Source organism: Grammomys surdaster, unplaced genomic scaffold (assembly GCF_004785775.1).
Source record: "Grammomys surdaster isolate TR1022 unplaced genomic scaffold, NIH_TR_1.0 126118, whole genome shotgun sequence".
In the NCBI taxonomy this organism is placed as follows: Eukaryota; Metazoa; Chordata; class Mammalia; order Rodentia; family Muridae; genus Grammomys; species Grammomys surdaster.
The window spans coordinates 3453485-3477332 of NW_021620926.1; the positions used below are offsets into that span (position 1 = coordinate 3453485).

General features: G+C 34.8%; 3 protein-coding genes across 4 annotated transcripts; all 3 read left to right on the plus strand.

Moving 5' to 3' along the window:
- Positions 1-1988: 1988 nt before the first annotated feature.
- Positions 1989-2213, plus strand: LOC114611589 (keratin-associated protein 20-2-like). The gene has a single exon (XM_028756304.1). The coding sequence runs from the start codon at positions 1989-1991 to the stop codon at positions 2211-2213; it is 225 nt and encodes a 74-aa protein (XP_028612137.1).
- A 6770-nt stretch (positions 2214-8983) lies between these two features.
- LOC114611575 (keratin-associated protein 20-2-like) lies at positions 8984-13163 on the plus strand. 2 transcript variants are annotated; one of them, XM_028756282.1, is made up of 2 exons: positions 8984-9071; positions 13093-13163. In XM_028756282.1, exons 1-2 carry the CDS (start codon positions 8984-8986, stop codon positions 13161-13163), a joined length of 159 nt encoding a protein of 52 aa, XP_028612115.1. The 2 variants fall into 2 exon arrangements, with proteins under 2 accessions (XP_028612115.1, XP_028612114.1); XM_028756281.1 differs by lacking the exon at positions 13093-13163 and having other exon boundaries at positions 8984-9190.
- Positions 13164-19126: 5963 nt separating this feature from the next.
- On the plus strand, positions 19127-19324 carry LOC114611592 (keratin-associated protein 20-2-like). The gene has a single exon (XM_028756307.1). It carries the CDS (start codon positions 19127-19129, stop codon positions 19322-19324), a length of 198 nt encoding a protein of 65 aa, XP_028612140.1.
- The last annotated feature ends 4524 nt before the right edge of the window (positions 19325-23848 follow it).

The window sequence follows — 23848 nt, forward strand, 5'->3', positions numbered from 1 at the left end:
TGTGTGTGTGTGTGTGTGTGTGTGTGTGTGTGTGTGTGTGTGTGTGTGTGTGTAATGCAAGCTTCTACAGTGGCAAGCAGATTTCCAAACCACCTTGAAACTGCCTGATCTCTTCTTCATCTTTATACATTCAAAACTGGTTTATGTGCTAGATAAACCTTTAATTCCATCTCTAAGGAGGTAGAAGCAGGTAAAGCTCTGTGAATTTGAGACCAGCCTGACCTACAAAGCTAGTTACAACACAGCTAGGACTCTGTTACACACAGAAATCCTGTTTCCAAAATCTAAGAGAGACAGACAGTCAACAGACAGAAGACAGACAGACAGACAGACAGACAGACAGACAGACAGGAGAAATGACTGGTTTTGTTAGCTAATAATCACAATTATACCACTGATAGTACTTGAGGGCCTAAAAAATTTCAGATTGGACATTGCAAAATCAGAAGGAAGTCTTTTGGACAATGTATTTACCATGATGTCACCTCATTTATATACACTTGTTGCTTTGTAAAACTCTAAACTAAATGTGAAACTATGAATGTTTTATGTTATTCAACAAATATTTTGATTAATTTGTGAAAAGTTTGAAGTTTGTTTGTCAGTGATGCTTTTCACCTTTCATAGCAATACTCTCTCTGTCAGCTACAAACAGAGAAACAGTTTACATGCCTGACTTGGTATTTTTTAAAGAGGCTATACAATTGGTTTTGTTTATATTTTGTTTTTGCTTTTGTTTTTGAGGGGAATAGACTGGTAATTCTATCTAAGTTTTGTGCATGCCATGCATGAATATACTGAAGCATATTCTGGCAATTGTCCATAGAATTTCTGTGAGTAGGTATGTGCATTTATTTCATATGACTATGTGTATGCATGTATGTATGTATGTATTTCTGTGTAATATGTGTGTGTGGTATAAGTACACATGTGTTTGAATAAATGAATGGATGAATACAGTTGCTGAGTGAGCATATTGTGTCACGTTCTTTGAATGATCTGCTTACTTTATCCCCATGAGATTGGCTGTATCAGGGAACAATTTGCTAGGTTAACAACAAGTAAGTCATAGTGATCCTCTTGTATTCTACCATGTAGCACTAGAATGTATAATGTAAATACATCCAAATTTTCACTTGTATTCTAGTGATTTTGAACTATGTCCTCATGTATATACAGCAAGTAATCTTATACACTGACCTATTTCCCCTGCTGTTGCACAAACTCATAAAATTTCATGTTTATCATTTCTCTCCAAAGCTAACTTGACCACAATTTTAACAGGTTATAAATACTTGCCTTGGTCCAACCAAACAACGATAATGCTTTTAAAAGTTACACCTACAAGACCTTCATGTGGTCTTTCAAAAGGAAACACATAACACATATAGTTTATGCATATAAATGGTCTTATATTTTCAGTTGATTTTTAAAATCAAGATATAATAAAATAAAGTTCTTAAAAACAAATACAAACACATTAATATAGGATGACAATTATCCACCACGAACAAATAACATGATGCTTATTGTTCATGAGAAAGACACAATGAATAAGGTAAGATTCATTCAAAATAACAAAAAAGAATGAAGAACACTGAATTTCTTTTATTGGGGTAATGAAAACACAGCATATGTAAAAAAGAAGAAAACTATGTAATGCTTTATATTATCCGAGAGAATCATGAGCTGTATTCAATAAACTACATGAAGAATTTCCTAGAGACCTGAAAATTATGTTGGACTCTTTATTTCACCATGAGGTCCTGAGATAGGAGCACAAGTATCTCAGCTATGCAGCATTGTCTGTCCAGTAAATCACAACATTCATGATGTTTTCTGCAGCACAATGCAGAGATGTGTGACACTATAATTCCTGTGGTTTCCAAACAACAACCCAGGTGTATAAAAGGCACTTGGTAGATGGTGACTCCCAGACTCAAGTAACCTACTGCTTGTCTTCCTCTGAACACTCCACTCCTGACAACATGTGTTACTGTGGTAGATACTATGGAGGCCTGGGCTTTGGCTATGGTGGCCTAGGCTATGGCTATGGCTGTGGCTATGGCTGTGGCTATGGCTGTGGCTATGGCTGTGGCTATGGCTGTGGCTATGGCTGTGGCTATGGCTGTGGCTATGGCTGTGGCTATGGTGGCTATGGCTGCTGTCGCCCACTGTGCTGTAGAAGGTACTGGTCCTGTGGCTTCTACTAAGGAGATTAAGCAGCTGCTCACTCCAACTTTCTTCACTTCAGGTGATCTTAAATATCTTCATAAATTCCAACCTTAATTTCAACTCTGTGAAGAATAATAAGTGAAATACAACATATCCATCCTACTCCTGTTCTCCAACTTGGTTGCATAAATATTTGCAGCAAAGCTCTTCATTGTCATTATAATGCCCTGGAGAACGTGATCTGTTTTTATTTTTTCCATTACATATATATGCTTCAAATAAATTAATTTGTAGAAAATACTCTTTTCTCATTTTTTTCTAAATATGAGATGTGCATTTTTCAATTTATGCCAGTTTGATTGTAAATGTGTTATTTTTTTTTTATTTTTGTGGACAAATGTGGCAATACTAAAGGGAGAAGGCAAGAGAGAGAATGGGGGTCAGAAGGAGACATTCTAGTAAACATCCTTCTATTGGTAGACATTTTTGATATTTTCATATTTTTGCTATTGTGGTGTTACTATGAATTTGTGAGTGAAGATATTTCTTTGCTGGATGCCAACTCCTGTGGTTCTTCTTTCAGGTTTTCTCTTTAAGGTAGCCACCGAGGGTTGAGTGTTGGATGGGCAAGATTTGGTCTTACAAGTTATTTAAGCTATTTAGAGTTGACTTTTCTATGATAAAATGTTTACCTGCCTTAACTCTAAGTTACTTTGCAGTGGTATCTGACCTGCCTGAGTTCCTCTGAGGGCAGAGACTATAGACTCTCATGTTTAGCACCTCATAGTAAAACAGCAGGGGACCAAGTAGAAGGATTTATTGCTAGTGCTCTTTTCTATAATTAGTCAGCCAGAAGCCTATATGGCTAAGTTGGTTAGCTCTTGTTGAACCAGAGCAGAAGAAAAAAATTAGAAGTAAGATGCTTTATACAGGTAGACATGCACAGATACATACACCCACACTTTAGCCAAGCCTGACCAACTCCACAATCAACTCCACAAGTATTCATGCATGCTTACATAGATACATATACATACACACATACATATAGGCAAACGACATATTCATTTGGATGGATGGATGGATGGATGGATGGATGGATGGATGGATGGAAGAATGGATGAGGCAGAGCTCTCAATGCCAAACCATCCAACCAATAACTTTATTTCTTTACTCTGGTCTTTTTATGACTTCTTAGACAAAAAGTTCTTTAGAAAATTACACCAGAAATAAAATGTTACACAAAATGGGAGTTGATATTAAGTTCAAAGCAGTGTTTCATTCTATATGCTCATTATAAGTTCAAAGAAACAGTTTTTGCATGACCTTGCCTCACCATGATGTATATCTATGACTTTATCCTTGAACTTAAATGTCTTTCCTTGGACACAAATTTGTCCTAAATCTATTTCTCTTTTAGTGTGATTATGAAATCTTACTGTATTTCTTATTATTCAGCCTTTACTTACTATTATGAGGAGTGGGCACATTCTATTCCTGAGTCTAACTTTATTAATCTTCCTAGCAACTAAGACCATCTCTAAAAACTTTCTTTCTAAAATTATCTGAATCAAATCAGAAATTCTATAAAATCATTATCTACTTGTCTCTATAGCATTACTACAAGACAGTACATCTTCATAGGTCTTCAGTAATCTGTTCAAAAGGGTGGGTCAATACCTAGTGATTGTTATATATTTAGTAACAACATGAAAAGCATATAGGAATCTTTCTTCAAATACAATATCCCCAGACTTGCCAAAAGGAGCAATTCCATCATATTTTTAGTCTATGGCATAACAATCTCAGGGAGATTGCTTACTAGTTTTTAGCTTCTCTTAGATGGCTTTTGCCATTTCAAATCCTTTTGTCTGCAACTTACATTTAGAGCACTCATACAAGTTTGCTCTCAAAACATTTTGCAGTCTCTACAAAACCTATAATGAGTGTCATCATACACAATATCACAGTGTAGAAGTTTTCTTGACTTCATGTGTTCTCTAACACCCATTTTCTTTCTAATATCCATTTTATTAATAACTATATGGAACAATATCATTGTGACTTTAACTTATAATTTTGAAAATTCACCTTTGGTCATCTGTAGATTTTCTTTAGGAAAATATTTATGACGATTCTTTATTCTAATATCAATTAATTTTCTTCATTCTGTTTATTTGTAGATACTTCACGTGAATTTTGGAGTGTTGGGCTTCCATTTCTTTTTTTTTTTTTTTTAAAGGCTGTGTTTTGTTCTGCTATGAAGAACCTGATGGATGGGTACAATCAGACTTTTCTATTTCCTTTCTGATGCTTGAGCTTTCGAATTCACATCCAATTATTTGTGAGAATGAGCAAAGAATCTTTTAAATGTACATTCTTTTCCTTATTAATTCTTATAGAATTCCATACAATATATTTGAATAGATTTCATAGGTTTTTCCCCTTCTCTTCTCTGACTCAAACATTTTATGCCCAGCATGCTTTATGTACTATTTTTCCTTAATCTCATCATGACCAATTAAGATACTTACATTCTCTAGGATAAGTAGTCATCACCTGAAGTTTAGCTGAACTACCTAAGGCCACACCCTAAAAAAAAACTGAGTTTCCACATCCTAACAGCTATCAAATGGCAACAGCACTTTACCTAACATTAGAAATGTGGGTTTACCTACTGCCATGTTGAATTGTTCTGGCTTGAGCTTGTACAGGTCTTGTGCATTCTTCAACAATCTCTGTGATTCCATAAGAGCAGTTTTGTAGTCATCTGTTATTTTCTCAAGTAGTGTTAAAAACAAGTCTTATTCTATGCAGTTTGTCATTTAGTATCTCTGTAATAACCACAATACACTCCAAATTGGCATAGTGCTGGTCAAAGTAGAGAGGTTCTCCAATCTAAAGATAAACAATATCCATTCCACAATATTTATCATAATAACCATAGCCAATGCATCTATTTCCAATATATGGAGTATCGTGGTATTTGTTAATATAAACTCATAGAAATCAAGATAGTAGTAATAGGTCATGTGCATATGTACAGAATATACATATATATGGAAGCTTCTACAATGGCAAGCAGATTTTCATGCAACATTATTGTAAGGTCCTTAGTATTAATTATAGTTTCTTTCTTTCATTTCTATCCAATAACCCACTTAACCCTTCCTGTTCCATTATCACATTTACCCCTTAAGGCCACTGCATTCTACCTCAACTCCTCCAAGAACACCCACTCAGACACACACACACATAGTCCTTTAATAATAAATTGACATCTAGAACGATATAGTAGTAAACAGCATGCTACTAACAGTAAAATAGATGCACTAGTCAATGAAATCTGAAGAAATATATTAACTACCTGCCACAGAAAGTGCTTTAGAAAAATAACTAACGACTTAAGAGCAACAACTTATAAATGTGACTTCATAAAACTTAATAGCTCTGTAAAGAACACCATCATACAAGTAAAGAAAACCATAAAGTACATGGTAAAACTTTAACTTCTGTACATCAAAGAGTACCTAGAATATACAAAGTATCTAGTATCTAGAATATGCCAAGAACTCAAAAACCAAAGATCAAGAAAAAAACTACTCAAATATAAATATTGTATAGAACTGAACAGTATTCTCTCAAATGATGAAATACAAAGTATAAAGAAACATATTAAAATTGTTTAGTATGATTGGTTATCTGAGAAATTTATGAATCAAATGCCCTTGAAGCTTCTTACTTTAGTCATAATGGATAAAATGAGAAACACAATTGACTGAAATATTGCTTTTGACTTGCAGAAGAGGAAATATTTATTTATAGTAGGTTGGATTATAAACTAGTATGCCACTGTGGAAACTGGTGTGAAGGTTCCTGTTGGAAAACCCTGCTAATTTAAGTCTCAATCTATCATTTTGGATAGCTCCTCTGAGCTTAGCGCAAAATGAAGAAAGGAATCCTTTTACCAGCAGGATTTCCTCTTCTCTGACTTTGCCTAGGGACCCAACCCCCAACACCCTCTACCTGGAAATGGTTGAGTAGTTGAGTAGTCCTTGGCAAACCTATGAGTTCAACCTCCTCTCTCCTCATAAGAACCCTTTGAACCTAGGATTCCAAGAATGTCTCTCCACACAAATGACAGACTCACAGTACTTGAAAGTCTAGCCAATGATTCTTACATCTACTCCTGAAAATTCCATCACACTCTCCAATGTTTATATATAGCCCTGGTTTGCCCCAAATAAAGGTATGCACACAAACTAAGATCCTATAAGAGATTTAGTTCTTGAAAATTTTCAGAGAATACTGTAGCAGTGAATTAGTTAATCTACTTTGGCTCCCAGAAGGTCATATGGGCTACACCTGCCCAAGAGCACTGGATTTAAGAATGAAAGACATACACCAGCTAATTCTGATATGCTTGACTAGCTCAATGGTTGGGACATTTAAACTTCCCCAAAGCTAGCAAATACTCCCCACTCCTTAGTTAACATCTTTTAAAATCTATCTTTCATCTCTGCTACCACAAACACAATCTGGGAAGTGGCCCCTAGAGCCACTTTCCCAATTCTTATACTGGTGGGCCTTTAAGTTTCATTTTTCTGCTTTACCATCAGGAGGACTTTAGTCTCTTGCCCAATGAATCTAAAAGTCCAGACTCTGTCCCCCTGCCCAGCCATTGGCTATATGGCAGTTTTTTATTACCAATCAAAGCCAAAATGGAGCAAGGACCATCAGGTCTGGAAGCACAGCTTTTGGGAGATGAATTAAGACATAGCATTAGAACCAATACCCACCAGAAGACTACTAGCTTCTGCACTCATTACCAGCTGGACTGGAATTTTCCTGACCCCACCCATTCTGGATTCCACTTCATCCTTCCAGTCTGATGTGCAGAGGTGCTTGGACACCAAGAGGAAAGGAATGGAGAACAAAGAACAACAGCTGATCCCAAGCACAAATACCAACGCTGAGAGACATACCACAGATTCCTAAATAATAAAAAAGAAAGAAAGAAACTAAAAAGCAAACAAAAATATGGCCAGCTATGCTATGCAGACAGCCTTGATGTGCAGCTACAGATAAGTATATATCAAGTCATCTTATATTTACACAATTGAATGTAACATAACTGATAGGAAAAGTGAAATTGTGAAATTGTGGCTAAATGGATGAGCTGGAACAATGAGTTATTGAACAAAAAGTAAAATGTCACAGATTATGTGGATATGAACTTGAAATCTTCAAATATATATATGTGTGTGTGTGTGTGTGTGTGTTCCCTTTAGAATACCCTATATAATGTTGTAGAAGTTTATGAATTGACATATATGTTTGTCTCTCCTAAGGATGTCTTAAATTGTGTTTTATTAACCTGAATTATTTATGTGTTCTATGTATATGTGGCCTCTATCTTCATGTGCATCAGAAGGGGGAATCAGATCCCATTACAGCTGGATGTAAGCCCCACCACGTGGTTGCTGGGAATGTAACTCAAGACCTCTGGAAGAGCAGCCAATGCTATTATCCACAGAGCTATCTCTCCAGGCCCTGTTGTTTCTTTTCTTATAAGACTTTAGTCAGACTCTCATGTAAACATTTGTGATTGCTTTATATGCATATCCTGAAGCATATCCTGGGAATTTTCCATGGAATTTGTGTTTGTGTGCGAAACAAAATATATATGTGTATATATAAATGTATGTCAATGTTTGTGTGTGAATTCATGTATTTAGTGTCTTGTATGTGTGTGGTGTAAGCACAAATGTATTCTAGTAGATGATGGATGTGTGTAGAAGCCAAATGAATATATTGTGTCTTGTTCTTTGTTCTATGAACCAATTTTGCTATCATGAGATAGCTCTTTTTCATCGAATATGGAGCTACTGACAATTAGTAAGTCATTGCAATCCTCCAGTATCTGATGCAAATAACACTGCTGTGTAGGAATTTGAATATACCCAGGTTTTTTAAATGGATTCTTGAGGTTTTTAACTAATTCTTATGCTTGCATAGCAAGCAATCATCCACCTGGCTATTAAACTCAAAAGTTGTATGACCATGATTTTCTGCAGAGCTAACTTGATCATGATTTAAAAGGAAGTGTACAAGTTCTTACTTTGGTTCACTCAATCAACCATAATGCCCTTCACAGTTTCATCTACAAGACTTCAGATGGGTTTATAAGGAAACATTGCACATATAGTTGATGAACACAAATTGTCTTATATTTTCTGCTGGTTTTAAAAGCAAGCTGTAATAAAACAAAGTACCTACTAATAAATACAGATTGATATATAAGGCCAACTATACAAAAGAAACAAATAACACAACTAATAATTAGATTATTGATCATAAGAAAGACTTAAAAATGTATAAACCTCAAGATAAAATTCAGTTAAAATAAAATAAATAAATAAATGAAGGAAAATAACCTGACCTTCTTTTGTTGGTATAGTGAAAACCAAACACATGTAAAAAGAAGATAACTAGGTAATTATTTATGTCCTGTACTCTGTAAACTACATGAAAAAGACCTAGAAACTTGAAAATTGTATCAGATCCATTATTTGACCATGAGACCCTGAGGTAAGAGCACAAGTATCTCAACTATGCAGCATTGTTTGTCCAGTAACTCACAGTATTTGTGGTGTTTTCTGCAGCACAGTGCAGAGCTGTATGACACTATAATGTCTGTGGTTTCCAAAACAACAACCCAGGTGTATAAAAGGCCTTTGGTATATGGTGACAGCAGACACAATTAACCTACTGCTTGTCTTCTTCTGAACACTCCACTTCTGACAACATGTGTTACTATGGCAGATACTATGGAGGACTGGGCTATGGCTATGGTGGCCTAGGCTGTGGCTATGGCTGTGGCTATGGCTGTGGCTATGGCTGTGGCTATGGCTGTGGCTATGGCTGTGGCTATGGCTGTGGCTATGGTGGCTATGGTTATGGCTGTTGCCGCCCACTGTGCTGTAGAAGATACTTGTCCTGTGGCTTCTATTGAGGAGATTCAGCAGCTGCTCACTCCAAATTTCTTCACTCCAAATATTCTTAAACATTTTCATGAATTTCAAACTTTATTTGAATATTCTGAGGAATAATACATGAAATACAACATGCTCACCCAATCCCCCTTCTTTAATTGGATTGCATGTTATTTGCAGCAAAGTTCTTTAATGTCATCATAATGCCTTGTAAAGTGTTATTTGCTCATATACTTTTCCCATATTGTAAATATATGCATATGCTTTAAAATAAACTATTTCCTTGAAAATACTTTGCTCTTATTGTTTCACTAAACGTGAAATGTATGTTTGTGAATTTATATCTGTTAATAAATGTGTGATTCTTTGTGAACAAATGTGATATTTTAAATGGAGAATGAAACAGAAAGATGGAACAGAGACTGAAACTTACACTCTAAACATTTTTCTATTGATAGACACCCTTATTATCTTCATATATCCACTACTGTGATGTCATTATAAATTTAGGAGTACAGATATTTCTCTGAGAGCAAATCCTTTTGTCTGCAACTTAAATGCTGGCATCTAACAGAAGTTAGTTTTCTAAATATCTTACCATCTCCACAGTTCTGTTTACAATTAGTGTCGCCATACTCAATCTCACCTTGTACAGGCTTTCCTTACCTTACCATGTTCTCTAACACCCATTTTTTATTATCCATTTTATTAATAACTACATGAAACAATATCGTTGCGACTTTAACTTACAGTTTTGAAAATTCACCATTGGTCATCTGGTGATTTTTTTTTTAGCGAAAATTAATATGATGACTCTCTATTCATTTTAATATCAATGAATATCAATGAATTTTCTTCATGCTGTTTTTCTGTAGATATTTCATCTGAATTCTGGCTTTTGAATTGTTACTGTTTGTATTGAATATTCTGTGTTGTCCTACTATACAGAACCTTTGACATGAATACAATCAGACTTTTCTATATTTTTTCAGTTGCCTGAGCATTTGACTCCACATCACTATTATCTGAGAACAAGCAAAATACCTTTTACACTATATATTTTTTCTTATTACTTCTTAGAGAATGTCATTCAATGTATTTGGATAAAATTCATGTTTTCCCTTCTCTTCTCAGACTTACTCATTATATGCCAAACAAACATTATGCCTGTATTTTATTTTTACCTTAAATACACCATGTCCAATTTATGATGCTCACACTATCGAAGATGGGTAGAGATCACCTGAACTAGAGTTGACCTATCCAGAACCATACCCCTAAAGGAACTGTATCTCAGTCTTCTAATCGATATCAAATGACTTCAGCTCCTTCACTAAAGTAGGAATGCTTGAACACCTCCCATATCGTGTTGGAATTGATCTGACTCAAGTTTGAATAGGTCTTTTGTGTGCTGTCACATTTTCTGTCAGTTCTCAAGAGCAGCTCCCTGCTGTTTTGGAAAAACATGTTTCCTTATAGTCATCTGTTGTTTCCTCCAGTAGAATTTAAGAATACCCCACTTTCACTTTGTGCATTTTGTCCAGTTTGGGTCTCTGTAATAAGCACCATTTATAACAATATCCTTAGGAGTTTCTCTAAAACTGAGTCTATTGATCAGAATACTAGTAGGAGTCCAATCACTTTATTTAAGCTTACAGAGTTTAGAGGTAGCTAAAAATTATCATGTAACTTTTCTTCCAGTAGTGTGCATACTACCATTCAGCACTATGAGAGCTACACAATGGGGGTGAAGGTTTGAGGTCAGGGCAAGCTTGAGTTCTCCATGTTCTGTGACTCAACTATGTCTTCATCCACAAGGTCTTGTGATCAGATTCTCAAGGATCTATAGCCTGTAACTTTTAGAGGTATATGGGGCTACGCTGGTCAAGAATTCCTAAAGAGATAGCATATTTTTAGTAGTGGCATTTTTATTTGTTATCCTGTTTTATCTAGTGTGACTGTTGTTGTCCCATTATAGTGTGCTCCATTTTAAATATATTTGGAATGCAAGCTTCCACCATGAGAAGCAGATATCTGTACAACTTTCTTATAAGGTCCTTCTATGTTATGATGTCTTTCCTGCATTTCCCCATTCAGCCTACTTAATCCTCTTGTTCCATGATAACTTTTACCCCTTGATAACATTGCATTCTATCTCACCTCCATGGAGAGCACTTACCACATATACATGTACATTGACCCATTGATATCGTGACCTCTAAAGAGATATAGTAATTTAAACTGCATGGTGCTGACATTAAAATAGATATACTGAAAATGGAGTATGACAAAGTATAGCACATGACCTCAGTGACACAGACAATGATTTCAGGTAAAGAACAACAGTAACTCAAGACTTAAGCCAACAGTGTATAAACATGACCTCATTAAACTAAAAATCTCTGTACAGTGAAGAACACCATCAGTCATATAAAAAACGCTATAAAAACACTCTAAACTACTTTAAGATTTCTCATTACCTCAGTCACAATGGCTAAGATGAAAAACACAACAGTTGGAATGTAAATAAATAAAACAGTAAAAATAAATAGAAGAAAAACACGAAGGACTAAAAATGATGGTGTAGATTAGAGAAAGGGAAACATTTATTTGCAGTTGTTGGAAATACAAATTTGTACAGACACTGTGAACATCTGTATGAACATTTCTCAGGAAAAAATGATCTTAGAAATATATCTACTGCATGATCTAGGTTTACCAAGATTGGAAATATACACAAAGGTCTTTATATCTTACTATACCTGCTTATCAGTGACCATTGCTGATCTATTGACTATATTCAGGAAACAGACTGCCTCAATGTCCATCTACAGATAAATGTATAGTAAAACTATGCTACATTTATGCAGTGAAACATAATCTAACTGTTAGGATAAATGAAATTGTGAAAATTGTAGCAGTTGAATGGAGCTGAAACAATGAGCTAAAAAGAGACCTAAAATCAAAAGACCACATGTTTTGCAGATGTTAGATTTTAATCCTCAAATATGCATTCTTCTCACAATATCTCATGTAATGTTTTAATAGTTTTGTAGATTCAATTTTATGTATTGTCCTTTTTCTTTAAGATTTTATATATGACTTTTAGATATAGGCATATATATATATATATATATATATATATATATATATATATATATATATCTTGCATGACCATGGCCTTTTACAGTTACACCTACTATATCTTCACATTTGTTTTCTGTTTGTGCACGTAAAATGGTATTATCTGCTGATTTTATATTCTGCTTATTTTAAAGCAATGTATAATCAAAAAAGGCTTTAAAAAAGCCAACTGTATTAATATAAGACGGCAAATGCCTACCAAGTCAATAAACAGCTTTTAACTAATAGTTCATGAGAAAGACACAATAAACTTACTCCTCAATACAAAATTCATTCCAAAACAACTAAACAAAAGGGAGAAAAATTCAATCTTTCTTTCTCTAGGGTAATGGAAAAAATTTTTAAAGTATGTAAAATGGAGAAAACTATGTAATGACTTATATCATCTGACAGAATCATGTCATGTATTCACTAATCCACTGTAAAGAATGGTATGAAGAGTTGAAAAATAAATCAGATTCCATGATTTGACGGTGGAATCACATAGGAGCACAATTATCTCAGTTATACAGCCTTGTGTGTCTAGTACATCACAGCACTCAAAGATGTTTTATGAAGCATAGCAGTGAGCTATGTGATGCTCCAATGCCTGTGGTTTCCCCAACCATAACCGTGGCATATAAAAGGCCCATGGCTGATGGTGACATCCAAACTAAAAAAACATACTACTAATCTTCACCTGAACTGTCTACTCCTGACATCATGTGCTACTATGGCAGCTACTATGGAGGTCTGGGCTATGGCTATGGTGGCTATGGCTGTGGCTATGGCTGTGGCAATGGCAGCTATGGTTATGGCTGCTGCCGCCCACTGTGCTGTAGAAGGTACTGGTCCTACGGCTTCTACTGAGAAGTTTCTGCAGCTGTCCAGAATGTTGCCTATAAACTGCTGTCTTATTGAAGTGATTACAAGCTTCTTCACATCAAGAACTCTTAAACTATTTTAAATATTCTAACTTTATAACAAAATATATGATAAAAAATTATATGAAACTTCCCATCTTCAACTTATGCCCTCACTTTCAACTGGACTATGTGAGCACTTGTAGTATGGCACCGTCTTTGAAACACTTTTTAACATGATCATCAAATATGACTCTCAACTTCGATATAGAAATATGAGTATTATCAAATAGACTTTCCAAAAAATAAACTTTCCACTGAGAATATTGTTTTCGTGTACTCTATTAAACATATTTCATCAGTTTCCCTATGTTTTTCCCTTTATATCTGTTTGGTCACATTGTGTATTCACATAGAAAAGAACTGTGGAAGATGAGAGGATGAGTACAATGGACTTGGATCTGGATAAAAAGAGAGAAACGGGGAGGGAAGCAAAGTGGGTAGAAGGAGGGAGGAGAATGAAAGGAGAGAGAAAGAAAAATGCATCTACTCATACACATTTGCTCCATACCTTTGCTATTGTGAACAGCGTGACTGTGGACTTGATAGTGTGGGTAGAACCTTGAGACAGATTAGATTTATTTTAGTTAAAATGCAGCAATGTGACCTCTATTTCTTATGACATACACAGATACACACACATACACATGTATATATATGTATGTATACATATATATACATATATATGACAGATATTAATATGTATGTTTTTATTATAAGTATACATTACATACTTAGTATATATAATATGTATATAAGTATATATACTTTTATATAATTCCTATATACTTATTATATTTGTTGCAGGGTATGATACATGATACGCTATTTTCTGTCATGACTGTATCAAATCACATTGCCTCTGACAGTGGAGAAGAGTGCCCTATTCTCCACAAGGTCTGTATCATTAATCTTTCTTCATTCTAATATTAATTGTCTAATAGTTGTAGATTGCAACCTTATCTTGTTCTTGATTTGCTTCTCAGAAATATTAGCGGAATTGAGCTTTATTGTATCTTTTTGGCCATTTGCAGTTTGTCTTTTGATAATTCTAATTATCTGCTCTTTTTACCATCCGTTTATTTCTTTTTGGCTATTTATCTGTGTGTCCCATATCAATTTTTGTTTATTAACACTCTGTATGAAGCACATGTTCTCTTTTCTTATGTACAGGCAATTATTCTGTTGTAAAGAACATCCTTATTTTTATACAGATGATTATTCTGATGTCCTAAGTTGGCTACATAAAAAAGTTGTCTATTTTTATGGACTTTTTTCTCTTGGGTGTTTGGCATACCCTTTAATAACCACGCCATCTGTCATCTCCTCTGAAGCAGTGTTGTAATACAAATATTGGCTAAACCCAAACACACAGCACTTAGCTGTATGAAAAGAAAAAATATTCCCTGCAGTTGAATTTGGGCATTACTTAATTAACTTTGTTATTTCTCTGCCTCTGACCACTATTCTTAGTCTCAAGTGTGTGGTTTAATAAAATTTCATGTATCAAAGATACTAATCACTGACTTGATGACTAGATGTCAAAGAGTTCCCCCATGTTTCATTACTCAGACACCAGCTGTGCAAGAGGCTTTTTGTTGTCTTGCTTTGCTTTCATGCTGTCCTGTATTATCACTTTATCATGCTGATGCCATTGGAGTTCTTTCATGAAAATTCATCTTGAAAATTTTACTTTTGTTTTTCACTAAATTTCTCAAATTTTTCGGAAGAAAATTAAGATTTTTATGTCCCTTTTGAGATCATATTCTAATTTCTTTTTTATACACATACATATTGTGTTTTCACACCACTATTTGCCCAAGAGACTTTTTGAAATGTAGCTTTTTTTTAATACCCTTGTCAAAAACTAACCACAGTGTTATGGATTTCCCTCTTTGTCTTCCTCTTTTTTTCCACTGAACCATGTGTCTGTTTTTATGGTAGTGGAATTTAGTGTCATTAACTATAATTCTGAAGAATAATTCTAGATCAGATATCACAATGCCTTCAACATCGTTCTCTCTCCATGGCATTGTTTCGAGTATTAGAGAGCTCTTGGTTTTCATGATTTTAGAGTTGTGTTGTCTCATTCTGCTAACAATGTAAGTAGGACTATGATAGAGATTACATTGAATCTGTAAATTAATTTAGTACATATATTTCTTCTTAAATCATTAATTCTGACAACCCATGATCATGGGATGTCATTCAATTATTTAGTGTCTTCTTCAGTTTTTCTTCAGTTCTTTAAAGTTTTAATTATAGGGTTATTTACTTTGGTTTAGAAAAAGATAATTTATAAACTTCATGAGTATAGTTATTCTTTGTTCTCTTTATTTTTTGAAGCTTTATTTTCATGTTTTATGATTTAAAACAATTTTTAAAATTTAAATAGTTTGATTGTACCCTCCAAGTCCTCTCCCCCTTCCTACTCACACCCCCCAAAAAAACAAAGGAAACAAAACTACACCAAAAAGAAAATATTAGCACCAAACTCTAACCAAATAAACACATATACCCCAAAATACTGTAGAATCCAATTATATGTTGGTTAACAACTCCTGAACATATGGCCTGTCCTAGAGTGGTGAACATACCCAGTGTCACTCTATTGGAGAAAAAAAAAAAACAATTGTGCCTCTCCTTACAGGTATAAGTGACATTTCAATTGTTAAACTAATCAAAATGATTAAGTTTGCATTCATTAATTAATTCAATTTTAAAACTATAACAAAATAAATTATAATGAAAATAAAAAATATCATATATAAGTAGAACAAGGCAAACCAAAAGAAGAAAAAAGGGCCAAGAGAAGACTGTCTACACACTGAGAGAGGGACCCATTACTAATGAGAACACCTACAGAACTCACTGAAGATGCAGATGTCAAGCTGGTACTCATGTAGAATCTTCACTCCTAAATCTCAGCATCTTTGAGACAGAAACATATTCTGTATGCTTTCAAAAGAAAACTTGAATATCAGTCTAGACACAAACTCTTTATGTACAGTGGTGTATTGTCTGCAAGGTATGTTTAGGGCAATGGTGGGACAAAGATTGTGGGATTAATCAACAAGAACTGCTTGACTGAAGGCCCATTCCACAAGATGGAACTCATATCTTTCACTACTTACATGATCAAGGACTGGAGACAAGACAGCACAGGGACTTAGATTAAAACAAAATACTACTGGTCTAAAAATACATGTAGTGATAAAAATGACTCCCAAAGACATTCTGCTGGACTCCAACATCAGTGTCTTATTGAGGTGAGGTGTCTTCAGAAATGATTCCTCTTGCAGCAGATGGGAACAAATACAAATTCCCACTGCCTAACATTTTTCAGAATGAGAAACCTTGGATAACTCATCTCTAAATGGAATGTCTCCATCAAGTTTCCCCTTCAGAGACCAGAGAACCCTATGAAAGAGAAGGCAGAAAATACATAAGAACCAGAAAGGATGGAGGATATTGGGAGAAAAAGTCCCTCTAACTCAACTTAGCAAAGGTCACATGAACTCAGGGACTAAAGAAGCAAGCTTACAGTCTGCACAGGAATGCGCAAGGTCCTCTGAGTATATTTTATGGCTTCCAGCTTAATATTTTTGTGGGACTCTTGAGTACGCCCACAATTGGGGCTCTGATTCTTGTTCCCTCTTTGGTTTCTTGACAGGCTCAGTAGTGATATGTAACTATGCTGTTGATTTTTTTGTATGCTGATTTCATAGCCTGTTTCTTGTTTTTTAAATAGTTATCTCTGTTTATTTATGGTGAGACCACATATAGGAAAAGAAGACACAGCTAATCCTTCTACCCGTATATATGTTAGTTCATTAATAATATCATAATAGAAGTTATACTTGTGTTTACTATACAACTAATTTTTTTACTAGATATATTATTTACTTCTTTATTACATCTTTTTTCTTTTTCTTTTTTTATATATAATTTATTCATTTTTTCAAATTGTAATTTATACTCATTCACACAGGGGTTATAAACGCAAAAAGGCAGGACATGGGGAAAGGGATGACACTGGAGCGTGGGTGTTCAGGGAGAATACAGATATTTTTCGGAACAGGGTATCGGTTGGGTGAGGGTTCAGGGGATAGGTCACTATGACTCTGCCCATGATTCACTTGTCCTTATCTAAGTTGGTAATATCTGCCAAGGCTACCTATTTACAAGGTCTATGACTACTCAGGCTGGTAAATTGTCACAAAAACTGTCTATTTACAATAGCTTATAGTCATCTGTTTCAGTGTTTATCCACAGAGATCCAAGACTTGGTGTTAGTATACATGTATGATAGGCCTATTGCTGATTTTAGGCCTATGTCATAGCCTGTTTCTTAAGGCTCAAAATGCTTGCCAGTTTTCAGAGTTTCTCACAGAATCTTTGGAGTTCTTTACATATAACATTATGACCTTACAAAGTATGCCTCCTTGAGCTCTTCTTTTCCTACTTAATATGGGATTATTTATGGGACCAGGCTCTGTAAAATAAAAGTGGAAGTCTCTCCTGAAATTATTCAGTTCCTATGTTTGAGTACTGGTACCTCACCTATAGATGTGTCTCTTTGGCGGTCAAAGTCACTGACTGGTTTTATTTTTCAATAGCTTAGTTTTCTTTTGTTTCTTTCATTCTAAGAATATAATATGATTACACCATTTTTGCCTTCATTTTCATCTCTACAAAATTTCTCATATATCCATCCTTGTTCTCCTCCAAATTTATAGCCTTTCTTTCTCAATTGTTGTTATATGCATATACCTATATGCATGTACATACATATGCTTTAATACATTTAACTTGCTCAGACTGCATAAGGATACATGGACATATCTTACCTAGATTATTGTGTTTTATTTAAATATATGGTAATAAATAGGTTTTACATGCTTTTTTCATGATTTGGTTTCATTGTTTGTACCAAATCTTTGTCCATGAGCTACAAACTGACAGACAAAGAAAGAGTACATATATTTTTTTTATTCCCTTTTTAGGAATTCAGGCATATTTTAAGGGGAACTATACTGCTTGTGTCATCTCACATTTTATTCATACTGGACAAAGTATTTACAGCTAAAGTGTAATTTGAGAACTCCAAAAGTTATTAAAGAGACAAGTTACTGCAGTAGGTAGCTGCACAGCGAATTAAAAAAAGGATCTGTACCTAAAAGCTGATGTTGGAGCACCCAACCCAACTGAGATATATTTCACAGTTACATCTAAAACATTACCATGTGAGACATGGGCAAAAGGGAAGCACATATTCAATTGTCTGATGATTACATGGTCATTGATATGTTTCTTTAAAAAATTAAATCAACATATATGAAATTATATCCATAATATCTGAAAATATGTTTATATAAGATGGAGGTCACCACAAGTCACCAGTTATATAACCAATAACCAGATCATGCTTTATTAGCAAGACCCTGTAAAAGTATTCACAGAGATAAGATATATTCTACAATGACAAAACAAGCAAAAAGAGAGAAAACACAAAGAATTTTACCTCTGAAGTTTTGTAAAGGAAACAGATATTAAAAATAGACAACTGATTTATTTGTATTGTGTAACATGGTTAGATCATATATACACAGTAAACTAAATTTAGAATGAGATAGAATCTTGAAAATAATATTGGACCCTGATTTTGACACCCATGATTTGAACATGATCCTGACATGTATTGTCAGTTATGCAACCTTGTTAGCTTATCCAGTCAAACACAGTACTTACTATGTTTTCAGAAGCATAGTGCATAAATATGTGACAATACAATTCCTGTGGTTTTCCCTGTCAAACAACCAGGTATATAAAAGGCACTTGGCAGATAGTGGCATCTAGACTCCAGGAACCTACATCCTGTCCACCTCTGAACAGCCCACTCCTGACAACATGTGTTACTATGGCAGCTACTATGGAGGTCAAGGCTATGGCTATGGTGGCCTAGGCTATGGCTATGGCTGTGGCTATGGCTATGGTGGCTATGGCTGTGGCTATGGCTGTGGCTATGGCTGTGGCTATGGTGGCTATGGTTATGGCTGCTGCCGCCCACTCTGTTGTAGAAGATACTGGCCCTATGGCTTCTATTGAAGAATTTCTGTATCTACCCCATCTTGCTGACTAGAAGTGCTTCCAATAATTTTCAAAAGATGCACTTGAAAATGTTTTCAAAAATACTCACTTTATATCAAAATATCTGAAAAAATAATTGAAACATAACATGGTCAAAAAATTGTTTCACCTTAGGTAAGATAGTCATCATCAACAAAAGTTTTTATAAAAACATTTATCTTCATAATGCTTTTTAACACATTTTCAACAATAACTCTCAACATTTGTATAAAATATTTGAATCATCAAGTAAATAAATACATAAATAGGACAAACAATTTCTGTATGTTTTGTGTATTTGTATTTGCCTGATCACATGGAAGGGAGGGAGATTGGGAGGGGAATAAAAAAGAGGAAAATATTTCAGAAGATGGACATGGAGAATGAACACGGAAAGAAAGAAGAATGGAAGATAGGTGGTTTTGAAGAGAAAGAGAAACAAGCACATCCTCTCAGCATACATCTGTGGATGGACAGATACCTTTGCTCTCAAAGATGTTATAGTTAACATATAATTTCATGTTGTTTTAACTCAACCATTATAAACAATGGGACAATAAACTTTGTAGTAGAAATTTTCCTTTTAGCCAAGAAATGTGTTTAATTTAAAATTTTTGTATTAAGTGAAAATTAATTACAATGACTTTTGAACACATTCATCTAAACACTTCCCTTACCATGCATCTTAGTCAATACTCTATTGCTGTTGAGGAATTATCATGACCACATCAATTCCTAAAAAAGAAAGAATTTAACTGGGACTTGTGTGCAGTTTCAGAGGTGTAGTCTTATATGATCATAAGGGGAAGCATGATGGCACACAGACAGACATAGTGATGGAGAAGTAGCTGAGAGTTCTAAATCTTGATCTGCAGGCATCAGGAGAAGGGAGACTCTGGGTTTTGCACAGGCTATTGAAACTTCAAAGCCCATCCTAAGTGATTCACTTCCTCCAAATAGGCCACATGTCCTATTCCTTTAAAATAAATGGCAGACCCTACTGACCAAGTATTCAACTCTATGAGCCTATGTGGCCATTGTCATTGAAACCATTACATTCCACTCTCTAGACCCCATAAGCTTATATCCAAATAATAGTGTAAAATACATTAGGTACAACTTCAAAAGTTCTTATAGTCTATCACAATCTCAACACTGTCCAAAGTTCAAAGTCTCTTTTGACCCAAGGCAATCTCTTAACTATATCACCTTTGAGAGCAAAATAAAAATCAGATCACATATTTTCAACATATAATGGCACAGAATATACCTTACCATTCTAAAAGGGAGGTAAGTGAGTATGTGAGGAAATGCTGTACCAAAGGAAGTCAAACACCAGATCGGCAAATTCTAAACTCTGCATACCCATGTCTGAGGTCAAAGAAATCTCCAGATCTCCATCTCCTTTCAGCTTTTGGTTGTTTTGTTGTTGTTGTTATTGTTGTTGTTGTTGTTGTTGCTTTACTTAAACACAGTTCTTTCTCTTGGGCAGGTTCTATGCCCAGTCTGGAGCTCTCCTTGGTAGGAATCTCAAAACTGTGGCATCACCAACACTGTGGGATCTCCCATACAATTCATATTCACAGCTTCCCACAAAGGACTTCCTATGCTTCAATTCAGGGGCACCTCTATTACATATCTGGCCTTAGCATCATTTCTTAGCTGAGAAGAAAATATCCAAAATACCTTTCATGCATCCTTGACTCTAAAGCCAGAAATACATAGCCAAAACTGCCAAGCTATACTGCTTGATGGATTTGGAACTTGACCCCCTTATTCATTTATATTTCAACAAGTTTCTGTTTCTGATTATCTTCCTTTACTACTCAAGATTTTCTTCAATTTCATTTCACAAGTTAAAAGCTTGGCTGGTGGCCTCTTTCTCCGGGGTTACCACTCGTTTCTTGCATTTAGCATCAGATTTGATTAAAACATTTTATCACCTTCAGCACTCACATTCATTTTTGTAAATCTGCATAAAAGTTAAAATAATAACCATGTGACAGTAAAGATTAGACTGTCTTGAAATCTCTTCTGCCAACACCATTTACCCAAAAGTCTCATTTTTAGCCTCAGGTAGGTTTTCAGACAAAGGCAAAAAGTAATCACATTCTTTATCAAACTATCACAAGAATGGCCTCTAGGTCATTTATGAATATTCTTCTTCTGGGAAATCTCTTGAGCCTGGCAGTCACAATCCATATTGCTCTTAGTACCACTATCGTCCATACCCATATTAAGAAGGCCTATTTAGTGTCTCTTAAAGCATTCACCTGCTTTGTGAATCCAAGGACTACATTCTGTGAACAAGCACCATGGTTAGGCCTGTCACATCAATACCCCAATTCTGATACCAACTTTTTTTGGAGGTTGGGGAATTCCATTATCATGTGACACCCACCAAGAACAGCAGAAGCAGTATAGTGGAGCCTACCCAATCATAAAACACAAGCTGTGTGTGATGCAAAGAGCAGAGTAAGAAGTTATCCAGGACCTTAGAGGAGCTAAGAAGTTTGAAAATAGATTCCAGATATTGCACAATGTGCTCTTTACAGTTTCAATACATTATTTTACTTTTATCTTATTGTGACTATGCCCTAGTTCTTTCATCTTCAAGTAAGTATTTATTCAATTTAATTTTATTTTTACAAAAGCTCAGAAATGACAGATTTTAACACTTCAAAAAGATTCAGGAAAAATACAAACGTTGCATATTTTAAAGGACTGAACTTTTCATGAGTTTGAATCTGTAAAAATGTTAAAAATTTTAAAGTTATTTGTGGATTTTTGTGAGATCTTGGGGAAAATATGTAAGAAGAGTTTGTGGTTTAACAGGCATGTGTTTGTTTGTCAAGCTGACATGGGTCAATTATACTGGAGGGTTTGTATCAACTTGACACTAACTGAAGCCATTTGGTAAGAGTGAGTCACTTCAGCACAATTTGAAAAATGACTCCACAAAATAGGGAAGTAGGTTAGCCTATAGGACATTTCATTAATGAATGTTGATGAGGGAAGGACATGGCCCATTCAGAGTAATGCCAACTCTGGACTTGTGATCCTAGGTGGTATAAGAAATCAGGCTGAGTAATCCATTATGAGCAAGCCTGTAAGCAGTACCCCACCATGGCCTCTGAATCAATATCTGCCTCCAGAATCCTGCTCTGTTTGAATTCCTGTCCTGACTTCTTTTGACGATGAACAGTGATGGGGATGTTTAAGCTAAATAAACCTTGTCTTCCTCAACTTACTTTTGATTATGGTGTTTTACATACCAATGAGGACTCTAAGACATTATCTCTTTTCTCAATTAAATTTGAGATTATTATTGTTGTCTAATTTCCTCCCTCAGTCCAATTTGTATTGTCCACCTTACCTGCTAACTGAAGCCTGTTCTATATGTGATCAGCCTAACAAAAGAGACATCAATAAGAAAGAATAATTTACACACGTAAAAAATGCTAAAGATCCATTAGCTACAAGTGATCCATCTTCTTCTGTTTGCCTTGTTTAGCTTAACATAATGATCTGTAGCATCCATTCTCTGTGAAGAAAATACTTTGAAGAAGAAACTAAGATAAAGAATCAGACATCCTGTTCATGGATTAAAGAATTACTAAAAGGAAAATAGTATATTTGCTAAAGCAATGTAAAGATTTCATAAAATCTCCATTAAAATTCCAATTGTATTCTGAACAGAACTAGACAGTATAATCATAATGATCAAATGAAGGCATAGGACCACTCTAAGAGCCAAAAAAAAAAAAGAGAGAGAGAGAGAGAAATGAAAATACTGGAACTACTATAGAATCTGGTCTCAAAATATTTTACAGAATCATAGTAATAATATAAAAAATAAATAAGAGTGGCACAAGACAGACATACAAATGAGAAATTGAATAAGATTTAAGAAGATGGAAAGATACACTTTGCCCATAGATCAGTAGATTTAACATATCATAGTAAAAATATGTAACAGTATATATCTGAATAGAATAAATTTAGAATAAATTCAAAATAAGCCTATGCATATATTGTCATCAATTTACTAATAGCATAACCAATGACAAAATCATTTTTCACCACAAACTCTTAAGAAATACATACTTATTTTACAATACAAAGTAAAGCAAGGAAAATAAAAAGATAACTTCAGTACAGGATACTGAAAAACAGACCTAAATAGGAGAGAGACATTTTAAAGATTTAGATTGTAGCATAGTAAATTTTTATAGATATTCAATAAACTAGATATTGAAAGAGGCATTGTCTTGAAACTAGATCCAGATTTTCATGTTAAAGCCTCATGATCTGACCATGGGATCCAAACATACAAGCACAATTACCTCCGTTATGTAGCGTTGTTTGGCCAGTAACCTATGGCACCCTGATTTTTTTTTTTTGAAGCATAGGTGAGATCCGTGTGATGTCATAATGCCTGTAGTTTTTTGCCACCAAACATCCAGGTGTATAAAAGGCCCTTGGCACATGTTGAAACCCAAC